Source organism: Carlito syrichta, unplaced genomic scaffold (genome assembly GCF_000164805.1).
Source record: "Carlito syrichta isolate Samal-C Ts95f unplaced genomic scaffold, Tarsius_syrichta-2.0.1 Scaffold301698, whole genome shotgun sequence".
NCBI lineage: Eukaryota > Metazoa > Chordata > Mammalia > Primates > Tarsiidae > Carlito > Carlito syrichta.
The window spans coordinates 18,777-35,749 of NW_007245794.1; the positions used below are offsets into that span (position 1 = coordinate 18,777).

The following is a 16,973-nucleotide window of genomic DNA, read 5'->3' on the forward strand; positions in this document are numbered from 1 at the left end:
CTCTGAATCAGTGCTGTCCCAAGATTGGTCCATTGGCATCAGAATTACCAGGGTTGCATGTCAAGAATTCAGCTTCTAGCATCTCTCTGTGTTCGACCTGTGAAATCAGAATCTTTGAGCATGGGCCCAGGAACTTACATTTCTAACAAGCATCCCAGGTGCCGCTAGCACTTGAGAACTACTGAGCTAAATACCTCTTCTCCCTGACTCAGGTTGGATCTGTTCCTGAATCTTTTGTGTCCCACACCCTGCTCTTTCTGTTCTGTCCATGTCTCTGCTCCACAGTCATCTCTCACCTAGATATTCTTTGTAGGGTCTTGACTTTTCACCCTATGTTCACATCTCCTTTTCCAACCAATTTTCTTCTTTTTTTATATAAAATTTTGTCTGATTATACAGTTTCCGCTTAGAATCCTCCAGTAGTGCTTCATTTTTAAAAACTTTCAAACATTGACTTTCCAGGGTGGGAAGGTTCTGACCTTGGCCTACCTCTTCCCCATTCTTTGCATGTTCAACTTGCACCAGTCTGGTTTCTGGGCTGTCCCCACACTGGCTGCTTTTTGAGCCAGTTTTTGCCATGTTTCTGCCTCACAATACCTTTGTGTGAGCTGCTGCTTCTGAGAATGCAGGTTTCACTCTCTTGTGCACGCCCTCTTCCCTCTCCCCAGCTTTCTCTATCTCCATCTTGTTGCCAGATAACTCCTATCTATTTTTCAGACCTGGCTTGCTCCCCTACTATATTCAGTTGTTGTAATCAGTTGTGATGGTAATTTTTTGTCTGATTTCTTCTTTCTGGATAGACTATCTCTTAATAGCTGCCATGTCCCCAGATTGTCTGCTCTTAGTGGGTACTCAGTAAATATTTGAATGAATGGATGCACAATACCCTCCAGTGCTCATCCTTTTCTCCATTTTCTGAGTATTTTTCTAATTTCCAGCCTGTTGGAGGAAAGATGCCTCTATAGAATTGTCCCTGTACCGATCCAGGGGTTAATTTTCTTGCTGTCAGCTCCCTGATCAGCTTATCAGTGTCCTCATATGTCCTGTATGTGGAACAAACATTTATTAACATAAAAACATGAATACAGAAACATTGAGAAAAGAAGACAGACAGTGACTAGTTGGCTAAAGTTTACAGAAGATAGAAGAGGAGAAGAAGAAATGACTAGTTCTTATCCCTAATTCATCATCTGAATCATCTGAATACAATCTTGTCCTTTTCTTTTGAATCCTTCCAGAGGAGGAAATATACATATAGAAGCAAGTATGTATATTTAAAAATCATTATTTCATCTGGGCGTGGTGGCTCAAGCCACTGCTATATGGGAGGCAGAGGTGAGAGGATTGCCTGAGTCCAGGGGTACGAGACCAGCCTGGGCAACTTGGTGAGACCTCGTCTCTACAATAAATCAAAAAGTTAGCCGGATGTGGTGGCGCACACCTTTAGTTCCAGTTGCTTGGAAGACTGAGGTGGAAGAATCGCTTGAGCGTAGCAGGTTGAGGCTGCATTGGCCATCAGCATGCCACTGCATTCCAGCCTGGGCAACAGATTGAGACTGTTTGTTTTTTGCAAACACAAAGCCCATTATCTCTCAAAAAGAATTCTTGCATGAAATATGACAAGTTTCTACTCTTGTTCTAATGTAAACAGTGATGAGCTAATCTTTTATAAGTGACTGCACATGCATGCTAGTGTGTCTTGAGGGATCAATCCTCGGGCATAAATATGATTGCTCTCCTCAGAGACCATTTGAAGCAGCACCCTTAACGGTTAAATCTTCCTGGTACCATTCTATCAGATTTTTATCTTTTGGTCATCTGATGGGAAGTTTGAGTTTCTATTTCTGGTACTGTGAGTCTGGTTGATTATCTCTTTATATTTTACAGCCATGTATGCATCTTTTTCTGAAACTGTGTATATCTTTTACTTTCTTTTCTATTGTGTTGAGGGTCTTTTTCTTAATGGCTGTTAGGAGTTCTTTATGTATTAGGGACACTGAGTATTGATTTCCAGTTTGTCATTTGTCTTTTTATTTTGCCATGAAGACTTTTTATTATGTAGTTGAGTTTATCCATCTCTTCTTAACCATCCTCTGACTTTTGTGAAAAATTCTTTCATGGTTTCCATAGTTCGTCCATCTAGGGCCATTATGGTTTCTTTATTTAAAGTTTTCATATTTTGCATTTGAAAATTTGATATGGTTAGAATTTACAATTCTTTTTTTTTTGAGTTGGAGTCTCACTCTGTCGCCCAGACTGGAGTGCAGTGGCCGCTCCCGGCCCCGCAGCCTCGACCTGCTGGGCTCCAGCGATCCTTCCGCCTCAGCCTTCCGAGGAGCCGGAACTACAGGCGCGCGCTACCACGCCCGGCTGATTTTTGATTTATTGCAGAGATGAGGTCTCGCTGCCCAGGCGGGTCTCGAACCCGCGGCTCAGGCCATCCACTCACCTCAGCCTCCCAGAGGCGCGGGATGACAGGCGGAGCCACCGAGCCCGACTAGAATTTACAATTCTTATTGTAAGGTATGAGATGTGATCCCAGTGAATATTTTGCGGGATGGCTGTCCAGGTGTCCCAGAGGGCATTAATTGAATTCACCTGCCTTTCCTCTGTCAACTTTGAAATGCCCCGTTTCCTTATACTCGACTCTGCAGCGATTGAGGGTGCTTCTCAGTATTGCAGCCTTCCACTGTGCTCTGCCTGTGGACTCGCCACGTCGTCCAATGCCGTAGCCTGAACGTCGGGCTCCTTGCTGCCCTCCTCGCTCTTCTTTCTCCGAGTTTGCCGACGCCTCGCGCTTGTGGGGCTGGCTGCTGCTGCCGCCGCCGCCACCTTGCTTGGCTTGACTTGATCTCATAGTTCCCGAGCACTGACGCTATTAGTGGCTGATGGAAAGCTATGCATCGGTTTTATATTAAGGGTGATTTATTTTCTTTAGTTTGCCATCTCTTTATTCTTGTGTGTGATAGATTCAGTAGCATTGTACTTCATATATAAAAAGTAAATATGAGCCGGGCTCGGCGGCTCAGCCTGTAATCCCGCGCTGTGGGAGGCCGAGATGAGTGGATTGCCTCAGCCCGCGGGTTCGAGACCCGCCTGGGCAACTTGGCGAGGCCTTATCTCTACAATAAATCAGAAAATTAGCAGGGCGTGGTCGCGCCTATAGTTCCGGCTACTCAGAAGGCTGAGGCGGAAGGATCGCCGGAGCCCAGCAGGTGGAGGCTGTGGTGGCCGGGAGTGGCCACTGCCCTCCAGTCTGGGCGACTGAGTGAGACTCCAACTCAAAAAAATATATATATATATATGATCAGTACTGAGGAGGTTGAGCATCTTTTCAAATGTCTTTCAGCCATCTGGATTTTCTCTTCTGAGGTATGCCCGTTGATATTTTTTACTCATTTTCCCATTGTGTAAATTTCTTTCTTATTGTTTTTATGAGCTTTAAAATAGATTATAAATACCAATTTCTTGTTCGTTATTATATATTTGACTATGTGTTACAATTTTTCACTTGATTATCTTGGATTTTTCAGGTGCATGTGGATCATATGTAAATAGTAATTCTACCTTCTCTTTAATTGGGTTCTGAGGAAATAACTCTTTGTTTAAAAGAAAAAAAATTTTTTTTTGAAAGCAGTTTTATAACTTTATTTGATGTTCTTGACAATCAGTGATTTGTTCTCATCCACACTGACTGTCTGGAGATTTTTGAAAGTGGTAACAGGGACATAGGTCACCAAAGTATGAAGCTTGTTTGGTGAATCTTCATCCTCATTTCGTTTCCTGGACAACCATACATGGATACTGTATGGAACATTCCTTATTCCTTTGGCCCAGACAGCTTTGTTGAGCCTGGTATCAATGCGTACATCTGGAGTCCCCATCTCCTTCATGGCACATTTTCGGATCTCTTTGAGTGCCCGAGGGGCACGCTTCTTGAAGCCCACTCCATGGATGTGCTTGTGAATGTTGATGGTGTATTCTCGGGCCACGACCTCGTTAATGGCAGAACGGCCCTTCTTCTCGCCACCCTTCTTGGCGGGTGCCATCCTGCCCTACCCAAGTTGGAAAAACTAAAGGAAATTTTGTGACTCTTTAGTATCCAGTCAGTTGGACTGTTGTTTGGTCATTTTTCCAGTTAGCTCCCATGAACCACATGAGATGAAAATGCGTCATAACAAAACTAGCAAACATCCTAGAAGCTCACCACGTGAGAAGGATTGGGTGCAGAGAGAAGAGTTTTCTAAAAGCCAACACGCTGCCCATCACAGACTACAGAGAGAGTGAGAGAGGACTCACAGGCAGGTGAAGCAACCTGTACTGTCCACCTTCACAGAAACAAGCAATTAAAAAATCATTGTCAGCACAGTTGACCCAAAGTTTCTTCTACACGGATTGGCCCTAAGTACAAAGTGATGGTGTTTTCAGAAACAGGAGAGAGTGACAAGATGCATTTTACTTGGCAGAATCATTAGATAATGTTATTTTCATTGCTTGTGAGAGCTTCGTATATAAGTAGACCCTCTAATATGGGGAGCATATAATCAACTGTGTGAATTAATTGGGGGATGGGCAGTGAAAGGATGCAAAAGTGTTTTGGACTCAAAGGTTTCATGGTATTAGTTTGCTTGTTTGTCTTTGATTTTAAAAAAGCCTAAAAACATATTCTGAGATACCACAAAGCAGAATGGCATTTGAGGAGTGCCTTAGTTCATTTTTTGCTATACGATCTTACCTCGGACTAGGTAGTTTATAATAAACAGAATTTTATTTCCTCATAGTTCTGGAAATAGTTCTGGCCCTGTGTTGATTTATCCTATACTTTAGATTCTAGTGCAATCATTTTCTTTTTAATTAAAACTTTTATTTTGAGATTATTATAGAGTCACTTGCAGTTATAAAAGATAATATGGAAAGATCTCTTGTATCTTTTATCCTATTTCCCACTAGTGATAACATCTTGTAAAACTATAGTACAATATCAACCAGGATATTGAGGTTGATGTTGTCAAAATACAGAACATTTCCATCCCTGTAAGTCACGTTACAGTTTTACAGCTACACAAATCCCTTGTCCTTCCCTATCTCATCCCTAGCCTCTGATAACCACTAGTCTGTTTTCATCTTCTATAGTGTCATTACAGTATTTCAAGAATGTTATAGGAATGAAAGTGTAACCTTTTGGAAATGTCTTTTGTCACTCAGTGTAATTCTTTGGAAATGTATCTGGTTGATGCATGTCTCAAGGTTTATTTCTTTATTTGCTTATTTATATTTATCATTATTATTATTATTATTACTATTTGTGAGTCAGGGTCTCATTCTACCACTCAGGCTGGAGTGCATTGGCATGATCATGGTTCACCACAGCCTTACTTCCTGGGCTCAGGCGATCCTTCCCCCTCAGTGTCCCAAATAGCTGGAACTACAGTTGTGCGCCATCAAGCTTGGCTAATTTATGGTTTCTTCCAGTTTGGGGCTAATACTAATAAAGTTGTTGTAAACATTCATGTATAGATTTTATGTGAATAAAGTTTCATTGCGCTGGGATACATGACCAGGAGTGTAATTGCTGGGTTGTATGGTAAGCACAGGTTTAGTTACTAAAACCCGCAGGGCTATTTCCCAGAGTGGCTGTGCTATTTTGCATTTTTTGCCAATAATGTGGGAATGATTGAGTTTCTGTACATGCTCACCAACATGCTGTAACAAATTTTTATTTTAGTCATTCTGATAGGTGTATAGTGATATTTTATTGTGGCATCACTTTGCAAATATTTTTTCCCAGTCTTTTGCTTGTCTTTTCATCTTCTTATCAGCATCTTTCACAGAACAAAAGTTTAAAGTTTTGAAGTCCAGTTTATTGAATTGTTTTTCTTTTGTGGATCATACTTTTGATGTCATTTCTAAGAACTCTTTACAAAGCCCTGGGTCCTTTTGCCTATCTTATTTTCCAAAAGTATAGTTTTACATTTTACTTTTAAATTTATGATTCATTTTGGGCTAATTTTATATAAGGGTTGAAGTTTTTAAAAAATATGAATATCCAATTATTCACGTAACTTTCCTTCAGTAAATTGCTTTTGGTGCTTACGTAAAAAAAATAAGTTATCTGAATCTGGCTATTTCTGGCTTCTCTGTTCTGTTCCATTGATCTGTATGCCTGCTTTTCTGACAGTGTCACCTAATCTTGATTACTGTAGTTAAAAATTTAAGTTTTGAAGTCAAGTAGAATGATCCTCTCTCACGTATTCCTTCTGGCTATTTCTAGTTCCTTTGCTCTTCTACATAAATTTTATGATAATCTTATCTAGAAGAAGTCTTGCTGGAAATTTGATAGGAATTATATTAAACCTGTATGTCAATTTGCCTGTTTTTAATTAGGTTATTTGTCTTATGAGTCATTAAGGAGTCTTTATATAATCTAGATATGTCATTTGTCAGATATATGGTTTGTAATTTTTTCTTCTAGTCTGTGACTCATCTTTTCATTTTCTTTGTAGTTTTTTTAACACACAAACATTAATTTTGTGAATTTCAACTTATCAACTTTTATCTTTTATTGTTCATGCTTTTGATGTTAAGTCTAAGAACTCTTTGCCTAACTAAAGTCTTAACGATTTATTTTTGTTTCCTCCAGAAATTTTGTAGTTTTATCTCTTAGATTTGGGTCTGTTTTCTATTTCGAGTTGATTTGTGTGTGTGCTGTGAGGTTAGGGTCTAAGTTGACTCAGTTAGCCACAAATGTGCACGTTTGTCTCTGGCTTCTCAGTCCTGTCCCGTTGATCTGTGTGTCTGCCTTGCACCATTCCTGTGCTCTCCTAATTCCAGTAGCTTTGCAGTGAGTTTTGCCACAGGGCAGTCTTATTCTAATATGAAAAGCAAAGTATATATATCCTCTGACTGTGTCATTTTTCTAAATTGTTTTTACTGTTGTAAATCTTTTGCATCTTCATAGAATTTGGGGTGTCAGTGTATCCATTTCTACTATTATAAGATTTTGTTATGATTGAATGCTTAGTATTCAAATATTGCATTTAAACTGCTTAGTTTGTTCTTGGCACATAGTATGGGCTTAGTAAATACTTGGAGCATTTTTTTTTTTTTTAAGATTTTCTGGTACTGTGGAGTGATTTAAATACTTTAATATATGAAGTCCACTTGTCCTAGTTTGCAAATATTTCAACTCTTTGTTTTTCTAAATATTTTTTATTAGTTAAAAACTTTTGCTTCTAGTTAGATGTCACTATCTAAATGTTAAAAATGCAATAATAGTGCTTTAAGATTATTGTAAGTTTTAAAGTATCTGGCTTTGTTGTCTTTGTTGTTAAACTTCTGCTGCATGTTAGAATAAGACTGCCCTCCTATGGTGAAAATTAGGTAATTTGTCAAGTAAATTTAATGGGCTTATTGGGGAGGGGGGAGGAAGAATACTTTGAAATTTATATATATTTTAAATATATGGGCAATAGGAGATAAGCTATTTTGTGTTTTATTTTTATTTTTTGAATTGGAGTCTCACTCCGTTGCCCAGGCTGGAGTGCATGGCACATTCATGGCCATCCCAGTGTCAACTTGCTGGGCTCTGGCAATCCTTCCGCCTCAGCCTTCCAAGTAGTTAGAACTACAGGTGCGCGCCACCACGCCCGGCTAATTTTTTTTTTTAATTTATTGTAGAGACGAGGTCTCACCATGTTGCCCAGGCTGGTCTTGATTCCATGGGCTCAGGCACTCCTCTCGCCTCAGCCTCCCAAAGTGCTGGGATTACAGGCTTGAGCCACTGCACCTGGCCTGTGTTTTAAAATAAGCAGAGAACCCACCTAGCTGTAGGGTGACAGTGGCCAACTAGCACAGGATGCCCACAGCTTTTCATGAGTCAGTGGTCTGAAGTCCCCTGTCTCTCTTTGGGTTAGTTTTCGTCTTCTCATCTTAAAGTGAAGTGGTTTAAATGAGACTGCTACAGATCTCAAGTTTTTGTGGCGCCTTCGGTTTTCTGTGCCACCTTCTTTTTTTCCTCTTCTTATTTTAAGAGATATCACTTTTTATCTAGACCTCTTGCTTAATCTTATGTTAAAGTCCTTGAAGTCACCCCTGAGACTTATTGGCCTGATATCCTCCATATTTTCTGTGAAATTATATAACATTGCTACAAATACCCTTTAGGTGAAGAACTCTTTTTTAATTTTTTCAAAGTATTAGATGATTGGAAGTATGGTTAGGAGTGGGGTATATAAGGACCCAGAAACCAGAATGTCTGTGAGTTATGTTTATTCAGGTTAGTAATTATAGTAGTCCCCCCCCTTATCCAAGGTTTTGGTTTCCCATTTTCGTTACCTGTGATCAAGCAAGGTATGAAAATATTACATAGAAAATTCCAGAAATAAACGATTCTTAAGTTTTAAATTGCATGCTCTTCTAAATAGCGTGAGGAAGTCTTGTGCCATTCAATTCTTGTCTTGCTCAGGACTTGAATCATCCCTTTGTTTAGTACATCCACACCATATAGGCACCCCTCCTGTTAGTCACCTAGTAGCTGTCTGGGTTACCAGATCAACTGCTGCAGTATCTCAGTGCTTATGTTGCAGTAACCCTATGCCAAAGACAACCTACCTAGTGCTTCCCTTAAGTGAAAAGGTAAAAGGTCTCAACTTGCTAAGGAAAGACAAAGAATGGAATGCTGTGGTTACTAAGATCTATGTGATAAACAAACCTCCTATCCGTGAAATTGTGAAGAAGGAAAAATAAATTTGTGCTAGTTTTCTGTCACACCTCAAACTGCAAAAGTGACAGCCACAGTGCATGATAAGTGTTTAGTTAGAGGGAAAGGTCATTAAACTTGTTGGTGGAAGATAAGAACAGAAATATGTTTCCTTTGATGGCAGTTAGGTTCTGTGCTGTCCATGGTTTCAAGCATCTTTGAGGGGTCTTGAAACATATGCCCCCGCTTAAGGGGGACTGCTGTACAGTAAGTTCTCACTTAATGCTGTCAGTGGGTTCTTGGAAATTGTGACTTTAAGTGAGACGATATAAAAGAAAACCAATATTACCATAGGCTAATTGATACAAACAAGTGTTAAGCTTGTACAGCATATTTCTGGTCATGAAATAATCACTAGCCTTCCTAATAAAGACCGAAAGCACTTCTAATCTAAAATATTGAAATAAATGTGAGCTACATATCCATTTAAGAAAAATTAATAAAAAGCAAATAGTTATCCAACTTTGGTGAATCAGTTGGTGTGATAGTGGTCTTGGTGTTAGTGGGTGGTATAACAGTATGGCGGGTTTGCTGAGTGAGCGTTTTCAAACTGTCATTTGTTGTGATTATGTGCTTTATGAATTATTTTACAATAATCTGTATTCATTCATTCATTTATTTTCCAATCCTCTTACTCCAGTTCAGGGTTGATTGTGGCTGGAGGCTATCCTGGCAGCTTAGGATGCAAGGTGGGAACCAACCTTGGCCAGGACGGCGTCCCATCACTGGGCACACTCACACATCCTCCCACATTTACCCACGTTGGACCGTTTGGGCACGCCAGTTAATCTAACATGCTTGTCTTTACCATGTGGGAGAAAACTGGAGTGCACAGAAAAAACCCATGCAGAGGTGGGGAGAATGTGTAAATGCTGTACCGCCCCTGCCTGGAATCGTGTCTCCCCCATCTCCCCCATTACCTTTCTAACAAAACGTTAGTTGAACAAAACATGTTATCATCGTCCTGAGTTGCTGGGAGTACAGGTGCATGCCGATGTGCCTGGCTAATTTTTGAAATTATTTTTGTAGTGGCGAGATCTTGCTGTATTGCCTAGGCTAGTCTCAACCTCCGGGGCTCAAGCAGTCCTCCCACATCGGCCTCCCAAAGTGCTGGAATTAAAGACATGAGCCACTGCGCCCAGCCATGACTGCCGTTTGAGGTGCTAGTGACCAGAAAGGAGCCTTAGGTGCTGGGAGTGTTCTTACCTGGATGTTAGTTACATGGTATATTCAGTTGTAAAAATGTATCAAGCTATGTACTTATCATCTGTGCACTTTTCTGTGTGTATTAAACTTTAATACAAAGTTTTAAAGAAGTCTACTGACTTATATAGATTCAACTACTAATTTACTGAAAATGCAGAGGACAGAGGAATGTATTACAGTACACCACAGGTATGCCTTCAACAAAATCCAGACTGTGGAAAATGCTGTTGGACAAAATACAGTCTGGTTTCTCCATAAAATAAACTGTAAGAAAGAAAAAATAAAAGAGAGGGGAAACGTATAGGTTTAAAAAAGTCTTAAAGGATATATCAATTTATGATATCTGTGTGGGGCTTATTTGGATACTGAGTCACATGGACAAACAAGTTTAAAAATTATGGGACAGTTGGAAAGTCAAATACTTACTGGGTTTGATATTAAGAAATTATTGTTAATTATTTTTTGCCTGTTAACTATATTGTAGTTAATGTTTTAGAAAGCAGAGGGAAGAATTATTTTTTAGGGCCAAATTAAGCCCTATACTAAAATCTGAGAAGGACAACACAAGAAAATAAAATCGCAGGCCAATAAACACACAAATAGTAAATAAAACATTATAAATTAAAATCTAGGTATGTGTAAAAAGGTTACACCATTATGATCAAGTGAGATTTGTTCCAGGAGTTCCATGTTGGTTTGAAAAACAAGCATTGTGATTCATAATATTAACAGAATAAAGAATAATTATGTGATCACCTCAGTAATAAACAGCATTTGACAAAATTAAGTACACAATTGTCATGATAAAAACCTTTAGCAAAGCGATTTAATTTGATAAAAGATAATCTGCAAAAATATCTTACTACTAACATAACATGAGGAAATAAATACTGCTTTAAAAATCAGAGTTTTCTTTTTCTTTTCTTTTCTTTTCTTTTGAGTTGTAGTCTCTGTCACCCAGGTTGGAGTGCAATGGTATGATCATGACTCACCATGGCCTTGAACTCCCAGGCTCAGGCAATCCTCCTGCCTCAGCCTTCCGAGTAACAGAGATCACAAGCACACACCACATCCCCGGCTAATTTTCTTAGTTTATTGTGGAGATGAGGTCTCGCCAAGTTGTCCAGGCTGGTCTCGAATCCCTGGACTCAGGCAATCTTCTTGCCTCTGCCTCTCAAAGTATGCTGGGATTACGGGTATGAGCTACTGCGCTTGGCCCAGACCAATATTTTTAATGATATTTTCCTTACTTTTGGAATTTTACTCATGTTGACTGCCAATAAAAAATAAAAAAATACTGAGCTCCATTTGTTGTCTGTTTAATTTGATGCTCTGCTTATTCAGTATGCTACGGGTGTTTCTCAGCGTTTTCTGACCTGTGAGTGCTTGAGGAGACGATTTGGTGTAGAATGGATAGTGTCCAGGCTCTGCCAAAGGGATCTCAAAAATATTCCTTAGAGTTGAGGTACCTGGCAATGTTATATTACCTAACTGTTGACATGCTATTGAAAGCTTATAATAACTGATAATAATTATAGAGGTTTTATAATCAGGTAATAATAATTTTTTTAAAACACATGCTATAGCCCCCAAACCAGCTTTTATGGGTGACATCTGTTGAGTTGGTAATGAACATTTACTGTAGGCTTTATTTATTTTTTGAGTTGGGGTCGCACTCTTTCGCCCAGGTTTGAGTGTAGTGGCACTCATGGCTCACCACAGCCTTGACCTCCTGGGACAGGCAATCCCTCTGCCTCCCAAGTAGCTGGGACTATAGGTGTTTGCCACCATGCTCAGCTAATTTTTAAAATTTTTTTGTGGAGATGAGGTCTCACTGTGTTGTCTAGGCTGGTCTGGAACTCCTAGGCTTAAAACAATCCTCCTGCCTTAGCCTCTCAAAGTGCTGGAATTACAGGCATGAGCCACTATGGCCCACCTGGCTTTATTTCAAGAAGGTAGTTTTAAACATTAAAAGGCAAGTTCTAAGACATGGCAATTTCAATATGATTATATCAAACCATACTTCAACATGATTAGAAATATTACAGTACTGCCCAAGTTATTAAAGAATAGTAATAGTATAATGCACTTTTCATATAACTGTCCTTGTCAATTTTGTTTTTCTAACAGCAAATGAAAGAGCACACATTTTGCAAGTCAAGCATTCCATTTACAGTACAATTCTTTTAAAATATACTTGATAACAAAGTGTTAAATACTGAATGTCTATTTTTTATTACTGAGAAAGGAATGTTCAAGCATGAGATTTATGCAAAATCATTTGTATGCGAAAAGAAACTACAATAGATGCTTGTTTCTCTTAATCCTTAGGTATTAATAGTTTGGCAAAATTCTGCTGAAATTTTTTGTCTTAAAATAATTCAGGAATAGAATTATGATTGTGTGTATAATACCATCATTATTAATAGAGTTCAAGTATTCCAAATGAAAGAATTTTTTAATTTTATGTTAAATGGATATTATTAATAACTAATTATTACTTTCTGAAGTTCCCAAGCTGAACACTCATTCTGCTTAAAACACAACGAAATGCTGCAGGTTGCATTTCCCAGTACTTCACTGGGTTGTTGAATAAGCTTATTGCACTATATAAAGATTTCTTCATCTTTGGCACTGTTGGACAGAAGTCATTCACTCCCACTCTTGTGATTGAATTAGAATGAAGAAAGATGATCTGTTGTCGTAGGAAAAAGAATGGATTAAAAATACTCAGTAAATGTAAACAGAAGATACTCTGGTCAGCATTTGTTTGTGGGTTTCTTCATCTGTTTATTTTATGTTGGCTTGAATGTATTTTCACTTAAAGTAGATGTACTCACTTATGAATGTTAAATATCTGTTGTAACAACTAAATCTCATGTGTCATACACAAAAGTGACTGGGATGTGGAAGGGAGGCATAGGACTCATGCCAAGGCCCAGGGCACACTGCTGGTCAGTCTGGTCACTTTCATTTACTTTCCCCATAGGTATATATGTTACACACACAAACACACACACACACACACACAGTTCCTTCAGGGCCATATTTGCAATAATAGTCCTGCTTCTGTGTAGCCACTCCTGCCTCAGAAACCTGTCGTTGGCTATGTCAGCAGCTTTGCCACCATAATCTCAATAGGAGTTTCAACAGGAGAAACCAGAAGATAGAAATGGATCCTGAGCTTTCAGGTGATGTCTTTTTTGGAAACCATTCTGCTAAAGCTCTCCTACTTCATAAAATGTCATGCATCCTGGGGAGTCATTATGTTTAAATTATCCTTGCTTGGTCTTTGCCCGAGGTATACTAAAGTGTTTTATGAAAACTAAAGAAAAGTTATAATATCTACCAAATGCAAGTAGATTGTTTTACCTGGAGGTATTTCAGCTCTGGTAATCCTGAGGGGATTTTTTTTAGTTTATTGTTTTCCAAATGTATTTCTCTCACACGTGGTATGTTAGCAAGACTTCCATTTTCAATATCTGTGATCTTGTTGTTTCCTAGGCCCAGCCTAAAAATGATATAAAATGCATCAGCTCCTGTGCAGATGGTTAGGTGTGATATAGTTAGTTGAAACAACCCAGTTAGAATACAAGCCTGTTCTATTTTTACGTATGTTCAGAAAAAGGTATTTCATGCTTTATTCAGTAACTGATTCCATTATGTAACAACGCTTTCCTCCTCGTCAGAAAATTACTTAACCTCAGTTCAACAAAAGGAACATTTTTAAAGTGTCATTTGCCTCTTTTTGCTTGATTTGCCTCTCCCATTAGCACAGGCAGTAATAATGGGGTTTTTTCTAGTTTTCACATTCTCCAGTTGCAACAGTGGTGATCTTGATTAGGGCCCTATGCACATTTTCCAAGAAGTTGTAGTAATATCTTAATCATATGAACTACCACTTCTGAGTTAAGATCTTGGGAGATTTTTACCTTTGCAGTTCTTTATATCGTTTAAAATCCTCAAGTTCCACAGTTGAAATTTTATTAAAATCTAAATGAAGTTCCAATAGAGTTGATGGTAAGCCTAATAAGAAAAGAAAGATGTGTTTTAAATGCAGTTAATCTAAGTCTCAAATGCTATTTATTTACTTTTCAAGTTTCAGATTATGGATTTAGGCAACTTTTTAGGCACCTGCTTTTTTATTAACTTTTTATTATGGAAGGTTTCAGCCATACACAAAAATAGAAACAATTATCTCCATTTTTTTCAATCTTGTTTCAGCTACTCTGTTATTTATGGACTTATTTACTTATTCATTTGCATTTGTTTTGATGTGTTTTTTTTGCTGGAGTATTTAAAATGAAGTCCCATACATAATGTCATTTCACCTGGAAATTCATCACTAGAAGTCTCTAACAAATAAGGTGACTTTTTTTTTTTAAACATAGCCACCTTGTTGATAGCGCATCTGAGAAAATTGAAAATTCTTTACTATTGTTGAATATTCAGTTCCCCAGTTGTCTCAAATACATTATTTTACCGTTGATTTATTCAAGTCAGGATCCAAATAAACTTTACAGAATACATTTGGTTCGGTTTTTTTTTTGAGTTGGAGTCTCACTCTGTCGCCCAAACTGGAGTGCAGAGGCTGCTCCCGGCCACCGCAGCCTTGACCTGCTGGGCTCCAGCGATCCTTCCGCCTCAGCCTTCCGAGTAGCTGGAACTACAGGCGCGTGCTACCACGCCCGGCTGGTTTTTTGATTTATTGTAGAGATGAGGTCTCGCCAAGTTGCCCAGGCGGGTCTTGAACCTGAGGTCTCAGGCAATCCACTCACCTCAGCCTCCCAAAGGCGCGGGATTATAGGCTGAGCCACTGAGCCCAGCTACATTTGGTTCTTAACTCTTGAACTCTCTCTTCATGTGTAATATACCTCCTCATCTTCTCTCCCTCTTCTATTGCTTGAGACACTCATTTTGTGAATTCGACTCACAGCTTCCATGTGATATCATTTATCAGGATCCCTAACCCCTTATTTCTTAAGACCTGGTAATCAGATCCAGAGATGCAATCACATGTAGGTAGATCAACCTTTCACCAGGTAGTCTCAGCATTCATCCACAATTGCTTCCTGGACTCAATTCTCTCATCAGGATTTGAAAAATAGTGAACATTCTGATTTTGTCATTCTTTATGTATTTATTAACTGGATTTCTTCTCTAAAGAATTTTACCTCAACAATTATTTAGTTACTTTAGAAAGTTTTTATAGAAAAGGCAGCAACACCAGATTCTTTCAAGTAGTGAATTGGTCCAATGGTCAGAGGTGACCAATTAAGGTAGATTTTTTCCTTAAACACCATTATAAACACGTGAACTTTTAGTTTGATATGTTCAATCCATTACAGTATTTATCCTTTCAATTGTAGTCGTTTTTGGTATAACTTTTTAAAAATTTGGTGTTTCACTCTGTCACCCAGACTGCATTGCCTGCTGCAGTCACAATTTACCAGCGTCTCGACCTCCTGGGCCCAGGCAGTCCTTCTGCTTCAGCCTCCCAAGTAGCAGGGACTGGAGCACGTGCTACCACACCCAGCTAATTCCTTAAATTTTTTTGTAGCGACGAGGTCCTGCTATATTGCCCAGGCTGGTCTCAAACTCCTGGGCTCAAACAATCCTCTCACCTTGGCCTCCCAAAGTGTTGGGATTACAGGCATGAACCACCATGCCTGGCTTTTTGTGTAAATTAAGAAGTACATCTGCAGTGCTCTGGCACATGGCAAGTACCCTGTGAATGTTTGTTCTTTTTCTTCTCACAGAGGCATATGCTGACTCTAGCCCTCCCCAGGTGAGCTGAAGCTGGAATGAAAGGCATTGACCAGAAGATTCAGTAAAATCTGATTTCATTATTCCTGTGTACAAAGTATTCTTTGTCAATCAAAGGTTCTAGTTAGCTAGCTGGAAAAGCTTTCTTTTTTAACTCTTGCTGGAACATTTCCTCTTGGTATTAGTGGTAAAGGCTGATGAAGAATTGAAAGAGCCTTATGGAAGCAGTAGTGTTCATGGCTGAACTTACTTTGGAAACAGTCTACTTTGAATTTTAAAAGTAAATAAAACTAGGGAGCAGGGAGATTGTTCTAAACTAATTTAGAGTGTTCTAATTTATTGAATTCTGATTAATTTAGCTTAGTTATATTTATGGAGTGACTATATGGTCCTTCCAGTATGTCAGACAAATGTTCTGTCCTCTAAGACTTTATATTCTAATTGAGAAGATCCCCCGTACATACAAAAATCACTGGAAAAATAGAAGGTACAGTGTGCCAGCCTATTCTGGAATAGGTTGTAGAAAATCAGAGAAGACGGAACACTACAGAAGAGGGTTTGTGGAACTTGAGGGGATGGTTGTGTCCCCCGGGACCTGATGAAAGGGGCAGCCAGAGAAAAGAGTGAGGGGTTATATGAGCAGCGTGTGGATTCGGTGGGAGCTCGGTGGCTGCCTACAGATGTTAGCAAGCTTTTGTGTCGCTATTTCTGTTCCTGTCCTGTCTTCGGACACGTCTCCCTTCTCCCCCACACAATGTCATTACACAGTAGGATCTCCCTCAAGAATAGGAAGACGTCTTCTTACTTCCTCATGTTAGTGCGTCGGGTCTGATAAGGACCCTCAGGAGATCTCCATCACTTCATCCTACCACAAGAGGGAACACTGATGGAATTATGGCATGCAGGCAGGCAGCCTTCACACTTTAGTGAAAAATTATAAAAACAAAAAATTTAACTGGTTTCTGAATGTCAAAGGGATCTTGAAGTAGTTATGTAAGTTAAGAGATTGTATTTCAATTTAAATTTCACCGCCTCGCCTCCCTCTACCTTCACTACCTTCCTGGTCCTGACTCCCTTTTATTGGATGTCAGCCTCCACCTATGTAAGGGATTTTATGTGTTTAAATTATTGGGCAGAGTTTGTATTTTTTGTCGCTGTTCTGGAAATGGGAAGGTTAATACAACATTTTTTTTTTTTTTTGAGTTGGAGTCTCACTCCGTCACCCAGACTGGAGTGCAATGGC

The 16,973-nt window shown here is 39.1% G+C and overlaps 1 protein-coding gene and 1 pseudogene across 2 annotated transcripts in view; both read right to left on the bottom strand.

Annotated features, from left to right (window-relative positions):
* Positions 1 to 3,620: 3,620 nt before the first annotated feature.
* Positions 3,621 to 4,067, bottom strand: LOC103257420 (annotated as a pseudogene). The gene has a single exon (XR_002481811.1). The product of XR_002481811.1 is annotated as a 60S ribosomal protein L31 pseudogene (transcript).
* An 8,108-nt stretch (positions 4,068 to 12,175) lies between these two features.
* Positions 12,176 to 16,973, bottom strand: part of ASPN (asporin) — a 26,280-nt gene continuing 21,482 nt past the window's right edge. The window contains exons 6-8 of the mRNA XM_008055140.2: positions 13,897 to 13,990; positions 13,337 to 13,475; positions 12,176 to 12,659 (exon numbers count right to left, since the gene is read on the bottom strand). Coding sequence (XP_008053331.1) covers positions 12,462 to 12,659; positions 13,337 to 13,475; positions 13,897 to 13,990 — 431 coding nt within the window. The 3' untranslated portion in view covers positions 12,176 to 12,461. The remainder of the gene's footprint in view (positions 12,660 to 13,336; positions 13,476 to 13,896; positions 13,991 to 16,973) is intronic.